At 46.0% G+C, this 25,938-nt stretch overlaps 3 protein-coding genes across 9 annotated transcripts; 1 reads left to right on the top strand and 2 right to left on the bottom strand.

Moving 5' to 3' along the window:
* Window positions 1-1,126: 1,126 nt before the first annotated feature.
* Window positions 1,127-6,460, bottom strand: CCDC163 (coiled-coil domain containing 163). Of its 6 annotated transcripts, none has more exons than XM_045545550.1 (10): window positions 4,054-6,459; window positions 3,932-3,965; window positions 3,569-3,756; window positions 3,375-3,456; window positions 3,030-3,219; window positions 2,847-2,914; window positions 2,475-2,542; window positions 2,092-2,303; window positions 1,666-1,727; window positions 1,127-1,418 (listed from the first exon to the last, which is right to left on the bottom strand). In XM_045545550.1, the coding sequence occupies exons 1-10, from the start codon at window positions 4,129-4,131 to the stop codon at window positions 1,303-1,305; spliced, it is 1,098 nt and encodes a 365-aa protein (XP_045401506.1). In that variant the 5' UTR covers window positions 4,132-6,459; the 3' UTR covers window positions 1,127-1,302. The 6 variants fall into 6 exon arrangements, 4 of the variants coding, with proteins under 4 accessions (XP_045401506.1, XP_045401504.1, XP_045401507.1 ...); XM_045545548.1 differs by having other exon boundaries at window positions 3,569-3,759; window positions 4,054-6,458; XR_006733876.1 differs by having other exon boundaries at window positions 1,382-1,418; window positions 1,666-1,797; window positions 3,569-3,759; window positions 4,054-6,460.
* MMACHC (metabolism of cobalamin associated C) lies at window positions 4,568-10,545 on the top strand. Its single transcript, XM_045545553.1, has 4 exons — window positions 4,568-4,926; window positions 8,550-8,744; window positions 9,413-9,565; window positions 10,045-10,545. The coding sequence occupies exons 1-4, from the start codon at window positions 4,846-4,848 to the stop codon at window positions 10,462-10,464; spliced, it is 849 nt and encodes a 282-aa protein (XP_045401509.1). The 5' UTR covers window positions 4,568-4,845; the 3' UTR covers window positions 10,465-10,545.
* A 2,083-nt stretch (window positions 10,546-12,628) lies between these two features.
* PRDX1 (peroxiredoxin 1) lies at window positions 12,629-24,214 on the bottom strand. 2 transcript variants are annotated; one of them, XM_045545546.1, is made up of 6 exons: window positions 24,103-24,214; window positions 21,874-21,990; window positions 19,280-19,433; window positions 18,798-18,920; window positions 18,132-18,262; window positions 12,629-13,002 (listed from the first exon to the last, which is right to left on the bottom strand). In XM_045545546.1, the coding sequence occupies exons 2-6, from the start codon at window positions 21,977-21,979 to the stop codon at window positions 12,917-12,919; spliced, it is 600 nt and encodes a 199-aa protein (XP_045401502.1). In that variant the 5' UTR covers window positions 21,980-21,990; window positions 24,103-24,214; the 3' UTR covers window positions 12,629-12,916. The 2 variants fall into 2 exon arrangements, with proteins under 2 accessions (XP_045401502.1, XP_045401503.1); XM_045545547.1 differs by lacking the exon at window positions 24,103-24,214 and adding an exon at window positions 23,208-23,230.
* Window positions 24,215-25,938: the final 1,724 nt, after the last annotated feature.

Raw genomic sequence — 25,938 nt, 5'->3', positions numbered from 1 at the left:
ACTTGAGGTCAGGAGTTTTAGACCAGCCTGAGCAAGAGCGAGACCCTGTCTCTACTAGAAAGAAATGATCTGGGCCGGGCGCGGTGGCTCATGCCTGTAATCCTGGCACTCTGGGAGGCCGAGGAGGGTGGATCGCTCGAGGTCAGGAGTTCGAGACTAGCCTGAGCAAGAATGAGACCCCGTCTCTACTAAAAATAGAAAGAAATTATCTGGCCAACTAAAATATATATATATAAAAAAAAAAAATTAGCCGGGCATGGTGGCACATGCCTGTAGTCCCAGCTACTCGGGTGGCTGAGGCAGTAGGATCGCTTAAGCCCAGGAGTTTGAGGTTGCTGTGAGCTAGGCTGACGCCACGGCACTCACTCTAGCCCGGGCAACAAAGCGACACTCTGTCTCAAAAAAAAAAAAAAAAAAGAAATGATCTGGACAGCTAAAAATATATATAGAAAAAAATTAGCCAGGCATGGTGGCACGTGCCTGTGGTCCCAGCTACTCAGGAGGCTGAGGCAGAAGGATCGCTAGAGCCCAGGAGTTTGAGGTTGCTGTGAGCTAGGCTAACGCCATAGCACTCTAGCCTGGGCAACAGAGCGAGACTCTGTCTCAAAAAAAAAAAAAAAGAATTGAATTATGAAAATTTTGTTTCAGTATAAACTGTATTTCTTACTGGTGGTCACACAAAAAATTCTGAAACCCTCACAATTAGAGGCAGAGAGACTGAAAGAAGAGAGACCATGGAGAAGTCTGCCACAGAAATTCAGGCTGGGCTGCTGAGAATGAGAAGGTGTGGAGAGGCTGGAGTGAACCTCAAGAAGCAGAAGCTAGAGATAAGGAAAGGAAGCCTCCTACTATCTAGGTCCCGGTCTCACCAGAATATCTCACCCCCTCTACATCCCCACAGCACTATTGCCTCAGAGCAGTGTCCTACCTCATTCTACTCACCACAATGGGAGCTTCTACCTCTTTCCAAGTTCAACTCAGCTTATACACAGAAGTTACAGCAATAAGTGTCTATGAACTTGGATTTCAGTGGTAAAGGTCACAGGAAGCAGTCAAGTAACAGGAGCAAGAAAGGGTACAGCTAGTCTATCCCATGTGGGTGCTGATTTACAGAAAATACATCAGGGAAGGTTAAACTATTTTATTGCAGTTGGGGGACAGGGATGGGCAGGCAGTGAAAAGCCTCAGTAGAGAAGACAGATAACAGCTAGATCAAGAGGGGAGGAGCAGGTGGCCTAGAGAAAGGGCCTTGGAGGGGAGGGTGGGCAATGAAGCCTTCATCCGACTACTCTTTATAAGTCCTTATAGGTCACTCAGGAGCATCTTGGGGCTGTGAAGGAAAGTCTCTTGCTCAAGACTCTGGGAGTGGAGGTGAAAGCTTCTGGGCTCCAAGTTAGAAAGGGTGCTCCTCTGGAGACCTAAGAGGAAGGAAAAGAGAAGAGAAAGCAAATCATCAGCAAGCACTATGATATGCACAGAACTAGGCCCTGGGCCTGTGTGATGGGGAGGGACATACAGGCCTAACTTGAGATAAGTAGCAACAGAGATGGATGAATTCACAAACAGGCAGAGACTCCCTTCTACCCAGTGCTAAACAATTAGGCAGCTGGCATTCAAGAACCATTCAGATTTAGCCTCCCCCAAAACTGGGATCCCTGCTCTTACCCCTGCCTAGCTTCCATAAAAGTTCCCAGCTACTGTTACTGTCCAGAAGACTGACTTCAGAGCTAGATGAAGAAAGACATGGCACAGGTGGTGACCAGGGGCAGCTTAAATTGGAGGACATGAACGGAGGTCCTGGAAAGGGGAACAGATCAGTGGCAGACACGGTGATGATATGTCAAGGGAGCCCTCCCAGCACAGAACTGTCCTCCTTTGTGAGTCTCCTCCCTCTTTATATCCATACATATAAAGACATCTCAGTAACTCTGTATCAAGTAAAGAATGCCCAATGCTGCCCGTATAGGCTACAACCCAGAAACTACCTCTACCAGCCCAGGCCAAAATCTAGGATAGCTGAACTTTGGTCCCCAGTGCCTGACCTCTGTGAAAAAAATCCCCTCCACTGCCACAGCACCCATACCCCCTGACCTGAGGAGGTCATGTTCCTGCCAGGCATCCTGGGCCTCTGTCCTGGCAGCTTCCAGGGTGTGACCTTTGCCTTCCTGGCCACTTTGCAGCTGCTTCAACATCTGCCAGACCACAGGCTCAGATAGGACCAAAGCTCTCCCTCTCCCCTCCCCATAATTGTCCTCTTCAGCACACTTGGAACCTTCATGTGGCCAATGACAGTTTCTCATGGCCTAGAGCAGAAGGATTGAGAAGAAGAGCTCTAGAAAGAGGTAGAGTCAGCACAAGGAAAAGAGATGGGGGCAGGAGAGGGTATCCTGGCCTGCCTGCCAAATAGGATAGACAGAGAAAGGAAGGGGCCTCCATGGAGAAATATGCAGAGATGGGTACAATCCTGATCCTACCTTCCAGCTACAGGCCTGAGTCTGCCGCCCCTCAGAGATCTGTTTCAGCAGCAGCTCCTGGTGCCGGTCTGCAGGTGAGAGAGAACATAAGAGAGCTCTTCCCCAACTTCTTTCCTTCATGCTCCCTGCCTTGTGACCAGCCTGTTGCTGAAAACTGAGACAGAAGCATTCTGGTCCAGCTTTTGGGAAGCTTCCAAGCTGACTGGAAAGATTAAACTTGCACCATGAGAGACAAACAGCAAGACAAAAATACTTGGCCAGACTTCTCAGTAGCTCAAGCAGTCAGAGCTAAGGCCACTTAATGGGAGAGCAAGAAGGCTTTCCAGAAAAGAGGACAAGCGAAGACATATTCACCCCTAATTTTTCACTTACTCAGCTGGTCCCGCAGCAACTTCAGTTCCTTCCGCAGAATCTCTGACTCCTCCCACAGCTTTTGCCGCCTGCAGAAGCATCAGCAGTGTCAGTCAACAAATCCAGAGTGAGGAGGCCACCAGCCTCCCAGAATGCCACAAGTTCAGAGGCCCCCAAGAACGCAAAGGCTTGCCCATCACTTACTCTGTCTGCAGCTCCTGATGAAGCCCACTGGTAGTGCTGCAGTTTAATGGTCCTGTTTGCATTTGGGCTTGGACTTGGGCCTGCTCCTGCACCTGGCTCCAAAGGCCCTGAAGGTCCCTTCTCAGCTCCTCCAGGCGTTGCTCCAGAAGAGCCCTCCCCTCTGGGCCCCCCTGCAGCAACCTTAGTGATGCTGTAGTGGGACAAGTTGGGGGTCAGCCTCTCTAAGAGCTTCACACATGAGCCTGACGCTCTACTTGCAGATCAAGACACATGTGCACACACAACAGGTGTGTGGCAAAATTGTGTACATACATATGAAGTTGTGTGTATGAAGGGGCCAGATACCTTCCAGGGCACTGATCTGGTACTTCTGCTGTTCTCGCTCTTCCAGCAAGCCTTGTACAGCCTGCCTTAGTGCCTCAGTCACCTACCCAGGCAGAAAAAACACATCAGCTACTGTGTAAGGAGCTTTTCCCAAGCCCTAGTATTTTCATCTCACACAAACATCACATATACACATCTAGGGTTCCCAGCCTCACCTGAGCCTGAAATCGAAGCTGGGATTGGAGAATAGTAACTTTATCCCGGAGATGGGAAAGACTGTAGGCCTCAGGCCAGCTCAGCCGCTCTGGGACTGTGGGAGTCTCTAGAGCCCAAGGCTGTTGAGCTTGGTCTCCTAACTGGGGAGGCAAGTCATGAGAGGAAATCCAGGTCCCAGGCAGCTCCCCTGCTGAGGGAATAAGGAAGGGATAAGTGCAGGGTCTATCTGTGTGGGGGGAACAGAGCTGAGGAAAGGAAAGAGTTGGGGAATTTGGAAAGAGCAGTGGATGATACAGATCCTGGAAGAGGGCAAATCTTGGAAAGAGAAAAGGCTGGGAGTAGTAGAATGGAACAATACTTACTTGCCGTGGAGACCCCAAGAGGATACAGTCGCTGCTGCAAAAGAAACAGTTGCTCAGGCCAATGAGCTCTGAGAGTCCCTTAACGTGGTCACGCAAGCTGGGTGCCCCCGCCAACCCCTCACCTTAATCCGAGCCACATTTCCATCGGTAGCATTGAGAAGTGCATCAAGCTGCTCAGACCAGCTCACGCTACTACTCATGTCCTGTGGCAGGGGTCTGGGTCCGTGGCGTCTTGTGTCCTTGCTCTCCCAGCAGGGGATACCCCGAGGTACAGCCCAGAAAAGGCCACAACGTTAGATCGAAAGAGGGAAATGGGGATGCAATACTAGGACTAGGGAATGCAGTATCAGACCAAAATTGCGACTCTGCGACTAGGGAAGGGAGCGGCGCTCTTGGAGAACTGGGGGAAAAGCGGTATACCCTGATGATACGCAGATATCAGGTGGGAGTTGAAGGTGCCGAACCTTGGTCGAGACCACCCCAGATCCAGGACACTGGTGCCATCATGCCAAACCTGTGCCAGCGACAACTGCCGCCGCTGGGTTCAAATCTTTGGGTAGGTGGGGAAAATCTGACATCGGGCTGGCTGCCGCAGGGCCACCTGGGAAACTGAGTAGGCCTCTCGCGCAGACAACCGGCGATGGAGGCAGCTGAACTGCGTTTCCCTGGAGCGACACGTGCATCCACACCCTCACCGTGAAGCCTGCCGGGAAACCGAGTCCTACTGAATCTCTGTGATTGGCTCCGAGGGCCAAACGAACTACGCGCCCCAAGATGCATCGCGCAGGGCCAGCGATGTCCCGCTCCTGGTCCCAGTACTTTCTGGGAAATGGAGTCCAAGTGTCAGCTAAACGTAACGGTCCTGTTATCTTTGAGACTCCATTCCCCAGCAAGCTCAGCGTGCAGCGTGCGCTATGGAGCCGCGAGTCGCAGAGCTGAAGCAGAAGATTGAGGACACACTGTGTCCTTTTGGCTTCGAGGTGTACCCCTTCCAGGTTGGTTTATCCCTCGTGCGTTTCTAGGGCGAGGTGTATGACTGGCCTCGTTGCAAGTGGTGTGAGGCCCCAGGGGCCTCTGATCTTCCCCGAGCTCCTCTGGCTGGTGTCCATCTGAGAACTGGGACAAAGTGTTAGCGGGGAGTTCGGTTAAAAAGGTAGAGAAGCGGTTGCGTGTTTGTCCTTTTACCCCCTATATAATGCCAGATTGAAGAATGGAAGATACCATATGTTCCAGTGACCTGTGTGACTCTGATTGTCACCTACGTAATTTACAGGAAAAGGGATCTGAAGGGTAGAGTCACCTTGGAAGCTTCCTGAAAAATTTAGGAGAGGGCAAGGCCTGAAAAGTTTGCATGAGTATGATTTAGGTCGTCTAAGGAGGGATGGGCATTCCTGGTGACGAACACACAATTGGCTGGTTTGTTCATCTACCAACAGAAGGATAATTCATGATGTTGCCAATCGTGAGTGCCAGGCTGGGTATAGAAACTCTGTGCACTGCCTGGCACGGAAGTCTCGGCACCCTACCCCCATCTCCGTTTACAAAGGTCGTTTTTCCCCACATCAGTGCCCGTGCACTGAGCACTATACTTAGGACACAAACTCAGCATGAGCCTTTTGCCTGATCCTTAAGAAACCACCTGCTTCCCACTCTTTCCACTGAATGGCTCACATCAGTGCTGGGGGAGGATATAGAAGGAAAAGTAGGTTGGGTCTAGCTTAACAGAGGACTTGCCAGAAAAAATTAAATTGAGCTATATATGAAAAGATGGATTGAAACGAAGGAGCATCATTGTACATCCCAAACATCAGGAAGAGCCTGAATAAAGGTGTGGAGATAGTGGTAGATGGCAGGTGTGGGAGAGAGAGAGAATGCCTATTTGGCGAGTTGGATAGACCTGGGTATTAGGAGCTATTGTACTAAACAGAACCAACTGCAGCCCTGCCTGTCATCCTAGGCTTCTACCTCTCACCTCCCACCCCACATCCAATCAGCCACCAAGACCAATCAGACTTTGTCTACTGAATTTCCCAAATCCATTCCGTTCCATTTCACCCATCTATGCTCTGGTCCAGGCCACCATTTCTCACTTGGATTATGGTAATAACCTCCTTGCTGTCACCTTGCCTCCAATCCATCCTTCACACTGCAGTCAGATCTTTCTAAAACTGATCATATCAGTTTACTCCTTAAATCTTCAATGGCTCCTCACTGTCACCAAATTAAATCCATATTCCTTAAATTGGCATTCAACTCACAATCTCACTCATACTTATCTCTCCAGCCTTATCTCCCTCTGATCCCCTCTACAGACCCTTCACTTCCACCAAACTAGACAATTTGCTCTTCTTCAAATATGCCCAGTAATTTTCTGCCTGTATCTTTGCTTATGCTGTGACCTCTGTTTAAAATGCACACCAATTCTCCTCCCCATGTCAACCTGACAATTTAATTTCCAGCCTTCAAGACTTAACCTTCTGGCCGGGGGCGGTAGCTCACACCTGTAATCTTAGCACTCTGGGAGGCCACAGCGGAAGGATTGCTTGAGCTCAGGAGTTCAAGACCAGCCTGATCAAGACAAAGATCCTGTCTCTACTAAAAATAGAAAAAAATTAGCCAGGTGTGGTGGCACACACCTGTAGTCCCAGCTACTTGGGAGGCTGAAATAGGAGGATCGCTTCAGCCCTGGAGCTTGAGGTTGCTGTGAGCTAGGCTGATGCCACAGCACTCTAGGCAGGGAAACAGAGCAAGACTCTGTCTCAAAAAAAAAAAAAAAGACTTAGCTTCCAAGAAAGCCTTTTCTGGTATCAGAGGACCCTCATTTGGTCCTATCATAGTGTAGTATAATCAAGTTTACATCAATCGCATGTTTGCTTTACTGGTCGGTCAACCTCAAAAACATACAATTGCTGATAGGGGTTTTATAGACCAATATGGTGTTAAGTGTAGTAACAAGAAGGTCCATCAAAAGCAGGAAAACCCCTACGCCACCATGCCCAATGGGCTCAATGTCAAGGGTTAAGTATGTTGGTAGCCTCAATTCATCCTTGACTGAAAATGAAAAGAATGGTGTTTTAAGAAACTGCCTGCAAAGCCAATGTCGAGAGTTAGTGTTATATAGCCTGAAACTGACCTTATTTTTGAGCTCTCTGTATGGAGATAGTTTGGACGTGGTTCAGTTTTTAATCTATTATGATACATAAAAAGCAAAACAGCTTAAAAGATTTTTTTTTTTGGCTATATAGCTATTGTTTAGACACAAAGGAGGGGAATGGTAAATTCTGGGAATGAGCAAAGGTCAGGAACAGCTTCAGAGGAAGTAATGCTTCAGCTTGAGTCTCCTCTCTTAATTCAGCAAGCAGAAGCTATTTTAAGTGACGTTGCAGTTATAGTTGTACCTGGAATCCATTTGGGCACAGCAAACCCAGAAAAGGACAGGTGTTTCTCTTGGTCTAATAATTCTCTGTGGTTGCAAGTTTGGGGATTCTTTAGGGGCTAGTCAAGCCATCGCCTGGTGTTGAACTACACTGGCATAATCAAACCATGTACCAAGAGTCTTCCTGATCTGATCTTCCGCCTCCTTGAACTTTACTGTCTCCAGGGCAACTGAACTGATCAGGATGGTGCCATCCATGCAGTGATCTAGGTATCCCTTTATCATGTTATATGTAGTCTAGGTCCCCTTTGCAACCATGCAAATTTGCTCCATTAGCTCCTTTCCAAGAGATTGGATGGAGACATTGAGTACTTGCAAGACTAGTGTGCAGGCCCAAGGCTGGGAAATGATCCAGTCCCCTAAAGCCCCAGATGGATAGCCAAGCAAGAAGTTTGCTGTATCTTTGTGCTCTTGCCAGCCCGTTGAGATCATAACTGCATTAAATTTCTCCTGAACCACTCTGCATTGGCTCTTGCTTTGCTTGAAGACCGGAAAACCACACCTATCAGGGTATCATAAACAACTCTATAGATTGAAGCAATTTCCATCATGGAGAACTCAGGGGTCTTATCCTTAAAATCAGAATGAAAGAGAGCTCACATGGCAGCCATCTTTGGTACACCATTTTCATAAACTTGTATAGTTGTTCTCTCTTGGACCCAATACCATTAAGGGCATCATGTAATCCATCAATAACAAAACAAGAATACAAGTCCCAGAGTGACGTCACTGAACTTGCTTCTCCACTCCGCATTGAGCATCAAGTTGCCATTCCTCTCCAAAGCTTCAACCTTTCCAATCCCAGGTTACTCTGTCCCTGCAACATATGGAAACCCCCTGAACCTTCCTGTGATGGATGAGAACTCGCTGTCTCCCTCTGTTGAGGAGTTCTAGTCACTGTCATCTGTGTGGGGCCTCTTTCCTGGGTTTTTCATTTTCATTGGTTCATGGGGTTTATAGTTGGATGAGGCCTGAATTCTTTGTTGGAAAAAAAAAAAAAACTAAAAAAACTAATTCCCTGTCAAATTCAGATGAGTTCCCCATAAATATGTATCATACAGCATCAGTGAAAATTTGTTGAACAAATGAGATAGAGGCTGGGGCAAAATGTATGAAGCCTTCAGTATCAGGTTAAGGTGTGGGCCTGGCTAAAGTCTGGCCTGAGCTTTCTCTCTGTTCCAGGTGGCATGGTACAATGAACTCCTGCCTCCAGCTTTCCACCTGCCCCTGCCAGGACCTACCCTGGCCTTCCTGGTACTCAGCACACCTGCCATGTTTGACCAGGCCCTCAAGCCCTTCTTGCAGAGCAGCCACCTGCAACCGCTGACCGACCCTGTGGACCAGTGTGTGGCCTACCATCTGAACCGTGTTAGAGAGGTGAGGAAGGTTCAATTTTCTTCCAGCTCCCAGACCTGTAGCTGCTTTGAGCCCCTCCTAGCTCAATGCAGGAGAAGCTAGATCCAGAGCTAGTCACTTGAAAGGAGAAATGATACCAAAAAGCCAGCCTTGACAATCTGTGATCTCTCCCCATTCTGCCTCCTCATACCCAGGTTCCACCACCTTCCTCTAGAAGACCCACAGTCTGAAACCAGTTTCATTCACCCTACACTGATGGGCAACTATACGTACCAAAGACCTGGCTTTCCTTGGTCTGCAAGTGAAATAGGAATGAGCCCAACATTCCCCAAGCATTGCTTACCTGACTTTGCCCTAGACCTGCAAGCTTTATGCTGTCTTTGGGTCCTTTTGAGAATAGAACAATATTCTCCCACCACACACTTAACATATATGCACATACGTATGTAAACACACACTGGGTCTCCCCAGAGCTGGACCATGTGTTTCTCCACACTGGGACTTGTGAATTTCCCTTCAAACATGGAGAAGTATAACTCTCTCCACAGTGGAGGCCCCCAGGTTAAGGTCGGTCATGTTTTCCCTTCAAACAGGACTTCTGAGGACAGGACTGTGTCAACACACCAACTAGGACAAGGTGATGACTCCCCTTGTGCTAACAGGAGCCTTTCTCTTGTCCTCTGTCCCAGAGCCTCCCAGAGATGCAGATTGAAGTCATCGCCGATTATGAGGTACACCACAACAGGCGCCCAAAGATTCTGGCCCAGACAGCAGCCCATGTGGCAGGGGCTGCTTACTACTACCAACGACAAGATGTGGAGGCTGACCCCTGGGGGACCCAGGTCAGAGAGCAAGTGTGAATGAGTGGGGACTGAGAGAAAATGGTAAAGGCCCCTCAAGATAGCCCTATCATGCCCCACATTCCTCAGCCTTCCCTGGATGAAGCATTTGTTAGATACAACCCAGGACAAAAGAAGCTGTGTCTGCCCTGCAGTCCAGTCCCATTACATGTTTTCTGGAGTTTACTTGGGGACACATCAGGTCAGAAAACCTGGTGTGTTCTTAAAACCCTACATGGAAGGGGCCAAACAGTGATCAGGAGACCAGTGGTGACACTGGGAAGCTGATTGAGACCCAGCCCTTCCTTGTGCTCAGAATAAATTTTTGAGAGGGTCATCCAGAAGACAGGGACAGGGCTTACATGTATAATCAGTGTCCACTGAGTGGGAAATAAGTGGACAAGCCTAGCTTGCAGTAATGGTAGCTGGATTCAGTGCCAAAGGGACCTCCATGACTTTGCTTTTCTTCATCCTCTCCCCAGCGCATATCAGGAGTGTGCATACACCCCCGATTTGGAGGCTGGTTTGCCATCCGAGGGGTAGTGCTACTGCCTGGGATAGAGGTGCCAGATTTGCCACCCAGAAAACCTCATGACTGTGTGCCTACAAGAGCTGACCGTATCGCCCTTCTTGAAGGTTTCAATTTCCATTGGCGTGACTGGACTTACCGGGATGCTGTGACACCCCAGGAGCGCTACTCAGAAGAACAGAAGGCCTACTTTTCCACTCCGCCTTCTCAGCGATTGGCCCTGTTGGGCTTGACCCAGCCTTCAGAGAACCCTAGCTCTCCATCCCCTGACCTTCCCTTTACCACACTCAGCTCCAAGAAGCCTCAGAACCCCAGCAAAGCCCGGGGCTGGCTCAGCCCCAGTGTCTCACCACCAGCATCCCCTGGCCCTTGATACCTTCCTCCCCCATGGGACCCCGAATTATGGTGGTACTTGCTAGGACTTAATTGGCTTTGCCAAAGCAAGACAGGTTTTATTTTTGGTACAGGATGGACTATTTTTAGTAATATAATAGAGATCTTCCACGAAGATGATTAAGAAGTTAAATCAGGCCAGGCCCGGTGGCTCACGCCTGTAATCCTAGCACTCTGAGAGGCCGAGGCGGGTGGATCGCTCAAGGTCAGGAGTTCGAGACCAGCCTGAGCAAAAGCAAGACCCCCGTCTCTACTAAAAATAGAAAGAAATTATCTGGCCAACTAAAATATATATAGAAAAAAAAAATTAGCCGGGCATGGTGGCACATGCCTGTAGTCCCAGCTACTCGAGAGGCTGAGGCAGTAGGATCGCTTAAGGCCAGGAGTGTGAGGTTGCTGTGAGCTAGGCTGACGCCACAGCACTCATTCTAGCCAGGGCAACAAAGCGACACTGTCTCAAAAAAAAAAAAAAAAAAAGTTACATCAAGGGCCGGGCACGGTGGCTCATGCCTGTAATCCCAGCACTCTGGGAGACCAAGGCGGGTGGATCGTTTGAGCTCAGGAGTTCGAGACCAGCCTGACCAAGAGCAAGACCCCGTCTCTACTAAAAATAGAAAGAAATTAGCTGGACAACTAAAAATATATAGAAAAAATTAGCCAGGCATGGTGGCACATGCCTGTAGTCTCAGCTATTAGTGAGGCTAAGGCAGGATTGCTTGAGCCCAGGAGTTTGAGTTTGCTGTGAGCTAGTCTGACGCCACAACACTCTAGCCTAAGCAAGAGTGAGACTGTGCCTCAAAAAAAAAAAAAAAAAAGGTCGGCCGGGCGCGGTGGCTCACGCCTGTAATCCTAGCACTCTGGGAGGCAGAGGCGGGTGGATCACTTGGTCAGGAGTTGGAGACCAGCCTCAGCAAGAGCGAGACCCCCGTCTCCACTAAAAAAATAGAAAGAAATTATCTGGCCAACTAAAAATATATATAGAAAAAATTAGCCGGGCATGGTGGTGCATGCCTGTAGTCCCAGCTACTCGGGAGGCTGAGGCAGAAGGATCACTTAAGCCCAGGAGTTTGAGGTTGCTGTGAGCTAGGCTGACGCCACGGCACTCACTCTAGCCGGGCAACAGAGTGAGAGTCTGTCTCAAAAAAAAAAAAAAAAAGTCAAGACAAGTCAGGCCAAGTTAGATCCCCAATTCCCATCTGCCTTTGAATATGGAACTCTTCCATCTGTTACCACAGCTATGCAGTGCTCCCAAAATGCTACTTGTTAGAGGGCCTATGGGGTAAATATCCCCTGAAGAGCTCCTACCTCACAGGGTTGTTGTGGGGACTGAATAAACACATGTAAAGCACTTTGGGAAAATGCCTGGCACATAGTAAACAGTTAATGTTGGCTGTTAGTGCAGGCCCTGGGAATCCTGTACTGCTGCTCTTAAGTCTAGTCTAGGTTCTAGAGGGGTGGGCAGGCTTGGGTGGCTGATAAAGTACCAAGTGGCTAGAAAGGCATCACACAATGCACAAAAGCATCCTCGGTTCTTAATCTACCCTAGCCTCAAGGGCCCAGGAAGAATCTTTTTGCTGACAACCTCCCGCAGGACAATAATATGAATGAGGATCAAAAGGAATATCCTCTAATCAAGGCTAGAACCCAGGGAAGGTAAGAAGTGCTTAGCACTGTACTTCTACCATTGAAAGCTCTACCCAAGACCGGGAGCCTTGTGTTTGTCTTCCTCTCGTAATTTCAGTTCAAAAGGGAAAGAAGCCCCCAACTCTGTTCTTTTACAGAGCAGGTACCAGGCACTTATTAGAAGAGGCCAAGTTTCTGGTTCCTGTGTAGCCCTCCCAGTAGTGTAAACATAGGTGTCCACATAATCTCATTGGGACCTTAACCTGCAACCCAGCCTATGGCATAAGTTGTGGTGCCCCAGCCAACACTATAGCAGGGCTTGCTCTTCTCCCCATATGCAGTAAAACAAAATGTGACACCTTGGTTCAGTTCCATCACCTGCGTCCATCTGCATTTCCCCTCAACATAATTCCCTGAGTCTGAAGTAGCTCTCCTCATTTTCTGATAAAGAGGGAAAGCAAAGAGTAAATTCCTCTTACAATGAAAGGCTAATGCCCCCTTAAAATAAAGACTCATCAAGGTCTCAGTTCAAGTTTAATAGAAACTACAAAAGATCAATGGGCTGATGCCCTCTACTGATACATCGTACAAATCAGATGGGCTGCCCCACAACACAACTCAGGCCATTCCCACCAAGGGAAAAAAAGCTGGCCTCCCAACCCCTGTAGGAAAGGCCTGTCTTGTAACACACCACATCTCGCCTGAATCTAAAGTCTGTGTCTTGTGTTTTACATGTGGGAAAAAAAGCACAAAAGAGGTTTTGTTCACATGGCTGCCCACTGCAGCCAAGCACTAAAGTGGCCCAAGACTCATTTCTGCTTGGAGAAATATTCTTTGCTCTTTTGGACATCAGGTTTGATGGTATCACTGCCAGGCTTCCAGCCAGCTGGGCACACTGCAAGAGAAAGGTACCACTAATTAATAACCTGCTCAGTGGCGTGTACCACCTTCCTCCTATGGACAAAGGGTTGCCTCAAAACCAGGTCTGAGCCCTAGAAGGTCTGAATACTCACGACACCAGGAAACCTACCCTGCAATCTAAGATCATCTAGCCTTTTAGTGTTTAAGTCTAATCACTTTACAAATATTATGTAATTTAATCCTCACCACAGCCCTAATATACAATTATGCCAAATTTACTGAAGTAATACCTAAAATTTAAAGAAATTAACAACTTTAACCATAGGCTTTGTTCTAAAAATAGTCTGTTCCAAGCATATACAGAAAAAGATTAAGATTTGTTAATGGTAGGTAGTAGGTAAATGGGTATTCATATGTTCCCCATAATTTTATGTATGCCTCAAATACTTTTTTTAAAAAAAGCTCAAGGCCAGGTGTGGTGGCTCACATCTGTAATCCTAGCACTCTGGGAGGCCGAGGCAAGAGGACTGCTTGAGCTCAGGAGTTCCAGACCAGCCTGAGCAAGAGCAAGACACCAGCTCTACTAAAAATAGAAAAATTAGCCTGGCATCATGGTATGCACCTACAGTCCCAGATACTCGGCAGGCTGAGGCAAAAGGACTATTTGAACCCAGGAGTTTGAGGCTGCAGTGAATTATGACGGCACCACTGCACTCTACCCAGGGTAACAAAGAAGACTCTGTCTCAAAAAAAAAAAAAAAAAAAAGCATCAATGACCTAAGAGCTAAAACTCTTTGAAGAAAACAGGGGGAATCTTCATGACCTTGGATTTGGCAAAATTAAGAACTTTTGTACATCCAAGGACATTATCAAGAAAATGTAAAGAGAACCCACAGAATGGTAGAAAATATTTACAAATCATATATCTGGTAAGGGGTTAGTATCCAAAATACATAAAGAAATCCTATAATTCAGCAACAGAGACAACCCAATTCAAAAATGGGCAAAGGACTTAAATAGACATTTCTTCAAAGAAGATCTACAAAGGGCCAATTGGGTATATGAAAATATGCTCAACATCACTAGTCACCCAGGAATTACAAATCAAAACCATCATGAGATACCACATCACACACATAAGGATGGCTATAGTAAAAAAATAGGAAGTGTTGGCAAGGATGTAGAGAAACTTGAACCCTTGGCATTGCTGGTATGAATGTAAAATGGTGCCAATGTGGAAAAGTGTGGCAGTCCTTCAAGAAGATAAATATGGAATTACCACATGACCTAGCAATTCCATTCCTAATATACCCAGGAGAATTAGATACAAGGTCTCAAACAGATACTTGTTCACCAATAATCTAACAGCATTATTCACAACAACCAAAAGGTAGCAACAACTCAGTGTCCACCAACAGATGACTGGATAAACAAATTGTAGTACATACATATAGGGAGTAGCATTCAGCCAAGGAGAAATGAAGTTCAGAGACAGGATACAACATGGATGAACCCTAAAAATATTAAGTGAAAGAAAGCAGACACAAAGGGACAAATATTGTATGATTTCACTTACATGAACTATCTAGAATAGGCAAATTCATAAAAATAGAAAGTAAAACAGAGGTTACCAGGGGCTACAGAGAAGGGGAAATAGGGAATTTTTGCTTAATGGTTAGACTATGAAAAGATGAAAAAGTTCTAGAACTAGATAGTGGTGATAACTATACATTATGAATATAATTAATGCTATTGAATTGTACACTTAAAATGAGTGATTATGTCATATGTTATCAAAACTTTCCAAAAAGAAAAAAAAGGACAAAGTTTAAATGACTTGATTTGCCAGCACCCTCCCATCCCCAAGGGAAACAAAGCAAGCTAAATAAATGACAAAGCTAGGATTGTGTAAACGCTAACACTAAGCTGCTGTTTCCCTCTGGCAGCCCTTGAGAGATCTGAAAGCATCAACCTCAGTCTACCTTCTCAGCATTCTTTTAACTCTGCCAAACTGCATAGCCTCAACTACGATGATCAGGACCTTAACAGAAAGCCCTGCTTGTTTCATTGAGTAACTGCCTTCTACCTTTGGAAAATAAAAGGCAGGGTATGAAATCTTTTACACATTTATACAGAAAGCATAGCCTTCAGCTTTTTCTTAACAACCCCCAGCTAGCAATGTGCCTTAGTCTAGCCTGAGGAAAGTGAGACAGGAACCAATCTCTGATTTTTCAACTTCCATTTGCTGTCAAATTCTAGAAGTCATAGTCACCAAAGTCTATAACAGAGCAGCGAGTCTCATTTGCTCAAGTGAGAGATAGGGAAGCCCCTTTTTGGTCCAAGGATATCATAGCATTAGGTGTCATGACTCTGTAACCAGCTCTCTGGGTATAGGGTAAAGATGGAACAAAAGCTAAATGGAAGGCCCAGCTACCATTATTTTCCTGAAATATCCATCTGGTTGTTAGTTATTGGCTTTAGTGGCACCAAATGGTTACAACACAGGTCCTGAACATAAAACAAGCTGCAGAGAACAAAGAGCAGCATGAAAGCAAGACCAGGTCAGAGCCAGCTAGAAGTCTGCCAGTAGGTTCTAACAGGCGAACAAAAAAGATTCCTCTGTTCAGGATGACACAAAGAACTGGGCCTTACAGTTAAATAGGAGGAATAATGGACCAAAAAAGACCTTGGCAATTCAGTCTCTTTGGCTCTAAGGCCTCATGGCTCTTACACTTGTATTAGTTGACAGAAAGATCCCCACTTAAATGTTTCACTCATACCCAACGGTGTTGCTTTTCTGGAATTAAAATGGATTCCAGGAGAACACGTTGAGTCCCACGTAAACCAGCCTTCAAGTACAGCAAAAGGGTCATGACTTTCCAAGCAGAAAATGACAATAGACACAGTAACCTCAGTATGAGAGAAGTGCCCTAGTACAGAAGGCCCTAAACAGAGTCCCTTTTCACCATTTTAATTACATACAAAAGAAGGAGGGCTATGAATCTGGATCCCAGCTCCACCATTTACTATGAATAAATGGTGTATTTTAAATATTGGTTTATTGGTCCTTAAAAAGAATGTAGGATTATTTGTCAAACAGAACATGTGTAAAGTACCTAGGATAGTGTGTTTGGCATTTATAAGCTCTTAAACGGTGACTATTAAAAAGGCTGTACATAGAAAGCTGTGCATGTTCTAGTGGGATGAGAAGCAGCAGATACATGCAGATGTCAAGATGAGATTTAAAAAAGAGAGAAGCAGCAGAGACCAATACAGAGCCTGAAGAAGCAAGCTAAAGACTCACTTCAAGCTTGGGTTCAGAAGTCTAGCCTACATGTAAGGTCCTAGGGAAAGTCCAGCTCTGTTTAGTGCTGAACCTCATTCCCCACTAGGGGGCAGTCTCAGCAGGTGTCAGCTCCTTCATTGGCCAGGCTAATGCTCACACATGCTTCTGCAAATTACCATTACCTCCTGGTTACCAGTGCTCACTGATCCCTATATTCTCAGACTTTTACTCTAGGGAAGCTAGCACCTTTGGGTATGTTAAACACACAGCACTAATCCAGACTCTAATAACTTCATTTTCTTTAAGTCACATGATCAGAGAGCTAAAATGGGCCGTAGAAAGCTAGTCTGAACTACTTGTCTCCAGAAAAAGATGATGAGGTGTAGTGAAGGAATAAGTTCGTCCAAGTCCACCTCTGCCCTTGATTTGATGTCAACAGCACTAGATCAGAATTACCTTATCCTTAATTACATTAAGCTGGAGAGAGTAGTCAAGATCCTCATTCCCCCACACACCCAGCACTTTGCTGGTTCAGGAACTGAGTTCTTTTTTTTTTGTAAGGCAAGCACAAAAATGAGGTTTATTGAGGAGAGAAAGATAGGATTATAGAGCAAGAACAAGATATGGGTTTACAGAGCATGATACATATGCCACAGATGACAATGATGACCAGACCCACTGTTGCAGCAAAAGGAGAGCAAGAGGAAGGGTGCAAAAGAGGGCAACTGAGTTCTTAAAAGCTAACTCTTAGCCAGGTTAAGGTCATTTCCTTCGAACCACAGCCACACTCTAAGAGAAGGGGAAAAAGTCAAAGAGCCTTACAACTCAAAAGCCAGGATTCAAGTGGTTCAGTACTTTTTTTTTAATTACAACAATGCTATGAGAACAGGTAAGGAGAGAGAAGTACCAGTGCTGTGGGAACAGGGAAAAAAAGGGCCTGCACTCTAGCAAATGCTAGATAAAAACCAAAAGTTGAATGTGTCCAGTCATGTTTAAGTTTTATAAAGACAGGCTTACAAAAACATTATCTTTAATCCTGAGACTCCTAATGAAGAACTTTGACATTTTACCTGAAACATCCTCCACCCCTCCTTTAAAATAGTTTTTACATAAAACATTTATGTAATTTGGTATTTAATAACTGTAACTTACAAATTCAACTATCATATTGTATAACAGAATGGATTTGTTTTTTTTTTTTCAGAGGCGGGGGTCTCTCCTTTGTTGCCCAGGCTTTGTTGTACAGTGGGTACTCACAGGCTTCATTACAGCGCACTACAGCTACAGCCTCAAATGCCTGGTCTCAAGTGATCCTTCTGCTTCAGTCTCACAAGTAGCTGGGACTAGAGGCATGTGCCACCATACCTGGCTACAGAATGGAATTTTAAATAACAGAACTGTATTAACTGCATCTGCCTATTGTCTTTGGGTAAGTTATCTTAGTCCTACTTTTATTTTCCAAATTTCCAAACTGCACACATTATTTTTGAAAACTCCAATAAAAACAAATAGGAATGACAGGGATTAAAGCTCTACTCCCAATAAATTGTCAAAAGTGGCATGCTTTATCACTAGATGTGATTCTCAACCTTTTTGTTTTGCCCTAATACATCTATGAGATCCTCCTATACTCTAGTAAGTTAGATCTGTAGCAGTGATTCTAAATGAGGACAGAAGACGGGAGTATGCAGTTGGAACAAAAAGCCTTTATATTCTCATCCCCAAGCTTTTCCATTACCCCCACCCCCACTGTAATCCAGACTTCAATTTCTTGAAGAGACATACTCACCCTTTTCTTATTTGGTAGACTTTGGTCCTACCATCTTTCCCCCACCCTGCCACCACTCTGTTGTCCTGTTACCAGACAGATAACTTACCTTCCCCATGTTTGTCAGTGAACTGGAAGGCCTGAACTAGTCTCAGAGTCTCATCCACAGAGCGACCAACGGGGAGGTCATTTACAGTGATCTGCCGAAGGGTACCCTTATCATCAATAATAAAGAGGCCCCTGGAAGAAGGAGATTAAAGGAGAAGCAATACAGGTTTAGAAATCTGCTTTGTTAGAATGGAGAAGCTTCAAGTCCTTTGGAAATGGACTGGTCTCCAAGACTTGTAGTGGCTTTGCCCTTAGTGAGGTGGCCCTTGCATAAAAGAATGAAATGAAGGAGACTCTGCAGATCAAGGCTCTAGCTTTCTCCAAATAAATGGCGTTCAGCCAACTGGATCCTTTTTTTTTTTTTTTTTTTTGAGACAGGGTCTTGCTCTCCCTAGACTCTGGCTAGAATGCAGTGGCATCATCACAGCTCACCGCAACCTCAAATGCCTAGGCTCAAGCGACCCTCCTGCCTCAGCCTCCCAAGTAGCTGGAACTACAGGCTCATGCCACCACACCCAGCTAATTTTTCTTCTTTGTAGAGATGAGGCTCTTGCTTTTGCTCAGGCTGGTCTTGAACTAACCGAACCTCTCATCTTGGCCTCCCAAATGCTAGGATTAGACACGAGCCACTGCACCCAGCCCCAATTGGATAATTCTGATGACATACCTGAACGAGATGCCTTCATCAGCCTTTAAGACCCCATAATCCTGAGCAATGGCACGCTTGGGGTCTGATACCAAAGGAATGTTCATGGGTCCCAGGCCTCCTTGTTTCTTAGGTGTGTTGATCCTACAGCAAAAGGCACATATACAATCACATTCATTCAAGCTCTTGTGTAGCAAGACATTAACTGTACCTACTCCTCCTTTCTCTTTCCCATATTCCTACTCTAACTTACCCAAAAACACTTCAAACATTTTCCAGCAATAAAGTAAATGGCTGAGAACAGTCAAGGTAGGTAACCACGGTACACTCAATTGTAACTTAACCTGCTTCTCCTCTGTTGCCAGGTAAAGAGAACAAATGAAAGTCAGAGCCTTTGCACTCCTTCCATGAGGAGCCAGAAACCAATACCTTAAAGTCTACTTCCAAAGCCTCCCAAGCTGCTGCTTCAAAAGTCCACATGCCAAACGGACAAAGAGATTTACCATGCCAGGTGACAGAAGTGAGAATCCACAGAAGCACCAATCACTTGGCAGTTGAGCTTCTTAAATTCTTCTGCCCTATCACTGAAAGCAATGATCTCCGTGGGGCAGACAAAGGTGAAGTCAAGAGGGTAAAAGAAGAACACAACATATTTTCCTGGGGAAAAAAATGGGAATCATCGGTTAGCCTCTGAAGCAGATTTCCTTGCTTTATAGAGACTAAGTCAAAGACATTTTCCTATGGAAAAAGAAGTTTTCTTTTTAAGTTGATGGCAGACAAAATAATCACTAAATGCCAAGATATTCAATATCGATGTCTCCTAGTAGCTATTTTTAGAACCTGTTACAGCAGGAAGGCCTGAATGAAAAGTTCCTTCCGGTTCCAGCTCTACTTTCCTGCCTCCATATTCTTAACTGCCAACTACAGAATAAACACTGTTCAGTCTAATTTTGATCTTCTCTGACTAAAATTAGCATAAACGCAAAGTTCTCCAATGAAGAAAACCAAGGATGTAATTATCTACTGGACAGCCTAATGCCAATGCTTACAAACTGCCCAGAAAAAGCTGAATTGCTGGGTTCTCCTCTGCTGTGAAGCAGTAGGACACCAATAAGAACCTAGGGCCTTTGTGGTTTTTGTTTTTTTTTTTTTTTTGAGACAGAGTCTCACTCTGTTGCCCGGGCTAGAGTGAGTGCTGTGGCATCAGCCTAGCTCACAGCAACCTCAAACTCCTGGGCTTAAGCGATCCTACTGCCTCAGCCTCCCCAGTAGCTGGGACTACAGGCATGCACCACCATGCCCGGCTAATTTTTTATATATATATTTTTAGTTGTCCAGCTAATTTGTTTCTATTTTTTTTAGTGGAGACAGGGTCTCACTCTTGCTCAGGCTGGTCTCAGACTCCTGAGCTCAAATGATCCACCCACCTCGGCCTCCTAGAGAGCTAGGATTACTGGCATGAGCCACCATGCCTGGCCTAGAGCTTTTGTTATTTCTTCCACAATGAACCGTGGTAATGGTTTAAGTGACCACATGTGTTCCTAACATGCCTGACAGGATGAGAAAAACAAAATTTTAAGCTTGGTGCAGTGGTGCGTGCCTGTAGTCCCAGCTTCCCAGGAGGCCAAGGGGGGAGGATCCTGTGAGCCCAGGAGTTCAAGGCCAGCCTGAGCAACATAGCCAGACTCCATCTTAAAAAAACATTTGTAAGACAAAAGTTACAAAAGTACTGGTAGGTGACAGAACTTTTAGCAGCAATTTTAATGAAGTCACTCAGATTACCATTGCAGTACATCTTCAAACTGGCCAGGCAACCTCTCACCACACCTGAACCACTGGAACAATTCCAAATATTCACTCATTTTCAGGTAGCAGCAATACTTCAAAGTCGAAAACAAGTGGCCCTTTTTGACTTTTGAGGTTTACCTCTTTGAAAAGCAGTATCACTAGAAACTGACTCATCTAAACAACCTCTCCAGGGCTTTGCCTAACAAGCACTTTGAAGCCTCTGCAGGTCAAGCCCTAGAGGGCAGAGAGCAGCTCCTCCTAGATCTCCTTATACCCCTGGGTCAGGGTCTCCTCCTTAGGGTGTTATTTACCTTGTTTGCCAGGAGGAGCCCCAACAACCAAGTGTGATATGTCAAGCAACCTAGTCAAATGTTCTACACAAACAACTACTTCCAAGAATTAATACCATACCATCAAGAAAAAGTACACTCGACACCCGAGTTTCAGGTTTGCATTCTAAGGAAATCTACATCCTCAATTGTCCTAGAGTCTCAAAAGAACTTGCCAAGTGTCTGCATGAAACTAGGACAACAGGAAAGGAAGCAATTCCAACTGTAACACCAATTCTCCTCTGGGGGCAAAACAGTCAAGGGAATGTACCTAAGCCTCTGCCTAATATAACATCTGTGACACACACATTTCCCAAACAAACTAAACGAGCAGTATCACAGCTCCAAAGACTTGAGCTTAGACTTTAAATGTAGACGACCTCTTGTAACAAGAGATAATAATAAGAATTTCTCCAATAATACAATTGAGGAGTACTAAAAAGATAATTGAACTAATATGTCCAGCCATAATGAAATGTGCTTTCTCCATAAGTGGTCTGGACCTAGGATATATATCCTGTGATCACTGTTGATAATCACTACTTCAACAGGAAGGCAACAGCCTTGTGATCTAAAGATTCCATCCCAGGAGACATAAAACATTTTACAGTAAAACGTAACAGTGACAAAGCACCACATGTACTCACCATCAAATTTGGTATTAACTGACCAACACTTATGTGCATATATAGTAGTAATATTCATTGGGTGTCAGGCAGGTGGGAGGGGGGAGGAGGGGATTGGTATATTCACACCTAAAGGATGTGTATGATGTGCACCGTCTGGGGGATGGACACGCTTGAAGCTGACTCACGTGGGGCAAAGGCAATATATGTAACCTAAACATTTTTACCCCTGTAATATGCTAAAATTTAAAAAAAAGAAAAAAGAAAAAAAAATAACAGTGACACAAATCTAACAAGCAATCTCTAGATTACAAAATAATTCCACCTCAATGAGTCCAATGTAGTTACTTTTACCTTTGTAGTCAGATAGGCTGATATCTTTGAACTGACCATCTGGCATAACAGCTGTGGCTTTGAAGTTGGGGGCAGGGTGCCCAATTTTGGCATTTCCTGAAGACATGTTGCTATTAGCTGGAAAAGATAACAGAAAAATTAGAAACAAGTCTTACTTTTCTAGATAATCAGCAACCTTCACTTAGAGACTCTGCTATAGAACAATCAAAGAATTGTCTAGTGGCCCTGAATACATTACATTTTATATTAGTAAGAAGTGCAGGACAGCAGTCAAGGATCACAATCTGAACTTTCCAACTTTTGGAACAAAACAAGCCTCTGAATCTCAGCCTTTGTTTTCATTTAAAAACAGCAAGGCAATTTCTTTATAAATTGAGGTCATCATTGTCACTCTTTATGAGCCTTTGTTTGTGCAATGGCAGTTTCTTCTGTACATTATATAGAAGCAGAGTAAAAAAAAAAAAAATGCAGCGGAGTCTGAGGGGGGTGGAGATTCTCAAACCGGAACACAAATATACAATGCCACAAACAAAAAGTCACATTGCCCTTTATCTGCATGCCTCCACCTGCCTTCATAATGTGGGAAGCACACTTGACTTTTCTCCAGGTAGATTTGTCCAAGCCACCACACAACCTAACACCAATCCAACATTTTAAGAGGCAAGACCAAGATATTGGCGTCTGCTCAACAGTAATGCTTTCCGTACTGTGTTTTAAGTCCTAGAAGTCCTTTCAAATATGGGTTCCTGACCTCGGAGCTAATATCTTGAGGCATAGATAAGTAAAACAAGACTCAATTTATTGCTGAAAGCAACACTGCACCAAATTCACTCAGGTCAACACCAAGGTAAGGACTTAAGATTTAACCCACTAAGTCATGGTCTGAAAGTTTTTCTAACAAGTCCGAATTCTTGGTTCATAACATCACAACCAAAAGAAACCTTGTGAACATGGATCATTGCGAACTTTTTACTGCTTATTTAAAAAAAAAAAATCTTTTGACACCTTTAACAAAATAAAAGGCATAGCTTGGCAACCAACTACAGGGTGTGACCCTAAATGGCCTTCTCGTCCAAACCTGCTTTTCCAAGTGGCCCCCCCACGTCCAAGGCCCGACCAAACCGGGGTAAAGGCTGCTGGACTTCTAGCCGGTGCAGAGCCCCTTCAAGGGATCTGTCCAGAAACACTGGAGAACCCCTAAACTCCATTTTAGGTACCCTCCTGCCACTCCCACCATCACCCCCGTCCTAGCACTTCGGAAATCGCCAGCAGAAAGAGTGCGCAGTCCTCAACAAGGACATTTGGGATCATCAGAAGCTTTATTTTCCACGGACCTGAAAATAAAGACAGTTGAAAGGGAATCTCAGCGCCCGAAGCTCCGCCGCTAGTCAAGGCTCAGGGACGGGAACAGCCTTTACCCCGTCACATGATGGTCAGGACGCAGGTCCACTCAAGCAGCTTTTCGAACCCGCCCAGCCCGGCAGGAGGCTGAGTCGAGAAGACACCGACATCACCACCTCCACCACCACCACCCGACCCACGCCACCGCAAGCTAATCATCGGCCTTTGCTCGGGTTGCCTGGGGAAGAGATTCGAATCAACGGAAGCCTTGAGCCACTCCCATCATCACCCCCGCCCTAGCACTTCGGAAAGCACCAGCAGAAAGAGTGCGCAGTCCTTAGCGAGGGCATTTGGGATCATCAGAAACCCCATTCCACGGACCGGAAAATAACGACAGGAAAGGGAATCTTAGTGCCCGAAGCTCCGCGGCTAGTCAAAGCTCAGGAACGGGAACAGCCTTTACCCCATCACATGATGGACAGGCGGCCTTCTACAGCCACAGGTCAGGATGCAGGTCTATTCAAGAAACTTTCCCGATCCGCCCAGCCGGGCAGGAGGCCGAGTCAAGGAGACCTCCCCACCGCTACCGGCCCGCCCCCCGCCGCGGAGAGCCCATCAACGGCCTGTGCTCGGGTTGCCAGGGGAAGAGGAGACTCCAGTCGAGAGAAATCTGGGGGTTCAACCAGGTCCCGGCACCCACTGGGGTGAGCACGTGGGCGTTCACAGAGCGCTCGAGCTCTCTTGGGCGCCAGGCCTTGACTGGCCGCTTCACGCGCCGCAGCATCCCCACCTGAGGGCGGGCGGGCCCGGAGAAGGAAAAAAAGGCGACAGGCGGGGTGTGGGACGCTGCGCCTTACTCCGCCGTGGTCACGCTACCCACAGACTCACCTGTTCCAAAACAGAAGTCGTCGACGACTGAGACACCCACACCAGCCAAGAAGACGACTCGCAAAATGCGCGCGGGGCGCTGCCTATATAGCCTGTAAGGCTCTCGCGAGAGTTAGAGGGGGCTCGGGTGCGGGAGGAGGATGTCGCAGGGGGAGTCTGGCCGAGCCCCGCCACGCCCCAGCGTGCCCCTCCGGAATGACTCAGCGCTTTCCCTCGCTGGGATTGGCGTGGGCCCAGAAGGAACTAATCCTCCTTCCTGCCGCGGATGGCTGAGGTTGGAGAGAGAGGCGAACCTTTTGACCGCCCCCAAATCCAGACGCTAAGCCGGGATCTCTTCCAGGAACCAGGATTTTATTTATTTTCGTGATCCCTGAGCACTGTGCCCCCAATGCTAGCTGCTGCCTACATTTAATCCCACCAAGCCCTGAGAACTATCTAAATATTTCTAAAGTTCGCAGCCTCGGCTCTATCGTTGATCCTAAGTAACCCTCACCACTTAGGCACTTTTCTTCGTTGTTATCTTTGATTACAGGGTTGCTGCTTTCTATCTCCTGTTCATTCTTTCCACTGCGGCTGAAGGAAATCTTTTGGAAATGTGATCACGCCACTACTCTTATTTGTGGTTTTAAGAAACTGTGGCTAGGATGGACGGGCAGGGTGACTCACACCTGTCATCTCAGCGAGACTCTTCCCTTGAAGCAAGGAGTTCGAGACCAGCCTGGGCAACATAGCGAGACCCTGTCTCTACCAAAAAAAAATTGTTTTCATTATCCAGGCTGGGTGACACGCGCCTGTAATCCTGCCTACTCCAGAGGATTGCTTGATCCCGGTAGTTTGAGACTGCAGTAAGCTATGATCGCTCCACCGCACTTCAGCCTAGGCGACAGAGCAAGACTCTAGTCTCCAAAAAAAAAAAAAAAGACAAAAAATAAAACTGGAGCTCTGTAGTCAATTTCTTGAGTTAAAATGTCTCATTTTTCAGCCAGGCGCAGTGGCTCACACCTGTAATCCTAGCACTCTGGAAAGCCAATGCGGGAGGATCGTTTGAGACCAGTCTGAGCAAGAGCGAGACCCGTCTCTACTAAGAATAGAAAGAAATTAGCTGGACAACTAAAAATATATAGAAAAAATTAGCTGGGGAGGTGGTGCATGCCTGTAGTCCCAGTTATTTGGGAGGCTGAGGCAGTAGGATTGCTTGAGCCCAGGAGTTTGAGGTTGCCGTGAGCTAGGCTGACACCATGGCACTCTAGCCTGGGCAACAGAGTGAGACTCTCTCAAAAAATAAATTAATTAATTAAATAAAAATTAAATAAAATAAAAAATTCCTCATTATCATTTTATGTGTGACCTTAGGCAAGTCTTAATCCTGTTACACCTTGGTTTTCTCATCTGTAAAATGGGAATAACATTAACACTTCACCGAGGTAATCTTTGTAGCTCATTTAGCATTTAGCACAGTACCTGGTTCTTTTTTTTCTTGTCTCGTCTTTTTTTTTTTTTTTTTTTTGTAGAGAGGAAGTGTGACCATGTTACCTAGGTTGGTCTTGAGCCCCTAGTCTCAAGTGATCCTCTTGCCTTGGCTTCCCAAAATGCTGGGACTACAAGCCTAAACCACCGTACCTGGTTCCTAGTTCTTATTATACATTAGAAATGTTAGCTAAGATGTTACTATAACTCTTCCATCATCCTCACCTATAACAGCCAGAACAGAGTGTAGCTTTTGTTCAAAACTGGAAAACCCATTCTCTCCCAATTGGGCTAGAAAAGCATGTCTTTGAAGAGTCAGCTGAAGCATTAGTTCCTCTGAAGCTGTTCCTGATCCCAGCTCATCCCCAG

Source organism: Lemur catta, chromosome 3, assembly GCF_020740605.2.
Source record: "Lemur catta isolate mLemCat1 chromosome 3, mLemCat1.pri, whole genome shotgun sequence".
Classification (NCBI taxonomy): Eukaryota; Metazoa; Chordata; class Mammalia; order Primates; family Lemuridae; genus Lemur; species Lemur catta.
This window is presented reverse-complemented; position numbering and strand designations above follow the sequence as displayed.

What these genes read in the sequence shown, in the direction of transcription:
- CCDC163 (XM_045545548.1), bottom strand. Translation starts at nt 4,131, where the DNA reads ATGAGTAGTAGCGTGAGCTGGTCTGAGCAGCTTGATGCACTTCTCAAT. An exon ending in GAAATGTGGCTCGGATTAAG is followed by an intron (nt 3,966 to 4,053) that starts GTGAGGGGTTGG and finishes TTTCTTTTGCAG; the next exon opens with CAGCGACTGTATCCTCTTGG. An exon ending in CTCAGGCCTGTAGCTGGAAG is followed by an intron (nt 2,304 to 2,474) that starts GTAGGATCAGGA and finishes CTTCTGCTCTAG; the next exon opens with GCCATGAGAAACTGTCATTG.
- MMACHC (XM_045545553.1), top strand. Translation starts at nt 4,846, where the DNA reads ATGGAGCCGCGAGTCGCAGAGCTGAAGCAGAAGATTGAGGACACACTG. An exon ending in ATCTGAACCGTGTTAGAGAG is followed by an intron (nt 8,745 to 9,412) that starts GTGAGGAAGGTT and finishes CCTCTGTCCCAG; the next exon opens with AGCCTCCCAGAGATGCAGAT. An exon ending in CTGACCCCTGGGGGACCCAG is followed by an intron (nt 9,566 to 10,044) that starts GTCAGAGAGCAA and finishes TCCTCTCCCCAG; the next exon opens with CGCATATCAGGAGTGTGCAT.
- PRDX1 (XM_045545546.1), bottom strand. Translation starts at nt 21,979, where the DNA reads ATGTCTTCAGGAAATGCCAAAATTGGGCACCCTGCCCCCAACTTCAAA. An exon ending in GATGAAGGCATCTCGTTCAG is followed by an intron (nt 18,263 to 18,797) that starts GTATGTCATCAG and finishes TCCTTCTTCCAG; the next exon opens with GGGCCTCTTTATTATTGATG. An exon ending in CACTGACAAACATGGGGAAG is followed by an intron (nt 13,003 to 18,131) that starts GTAAGTTATCTG and finishes TTTCTCTTGCAG; the next exon opens with TGTGCCCAGCTGGCTGGAAG.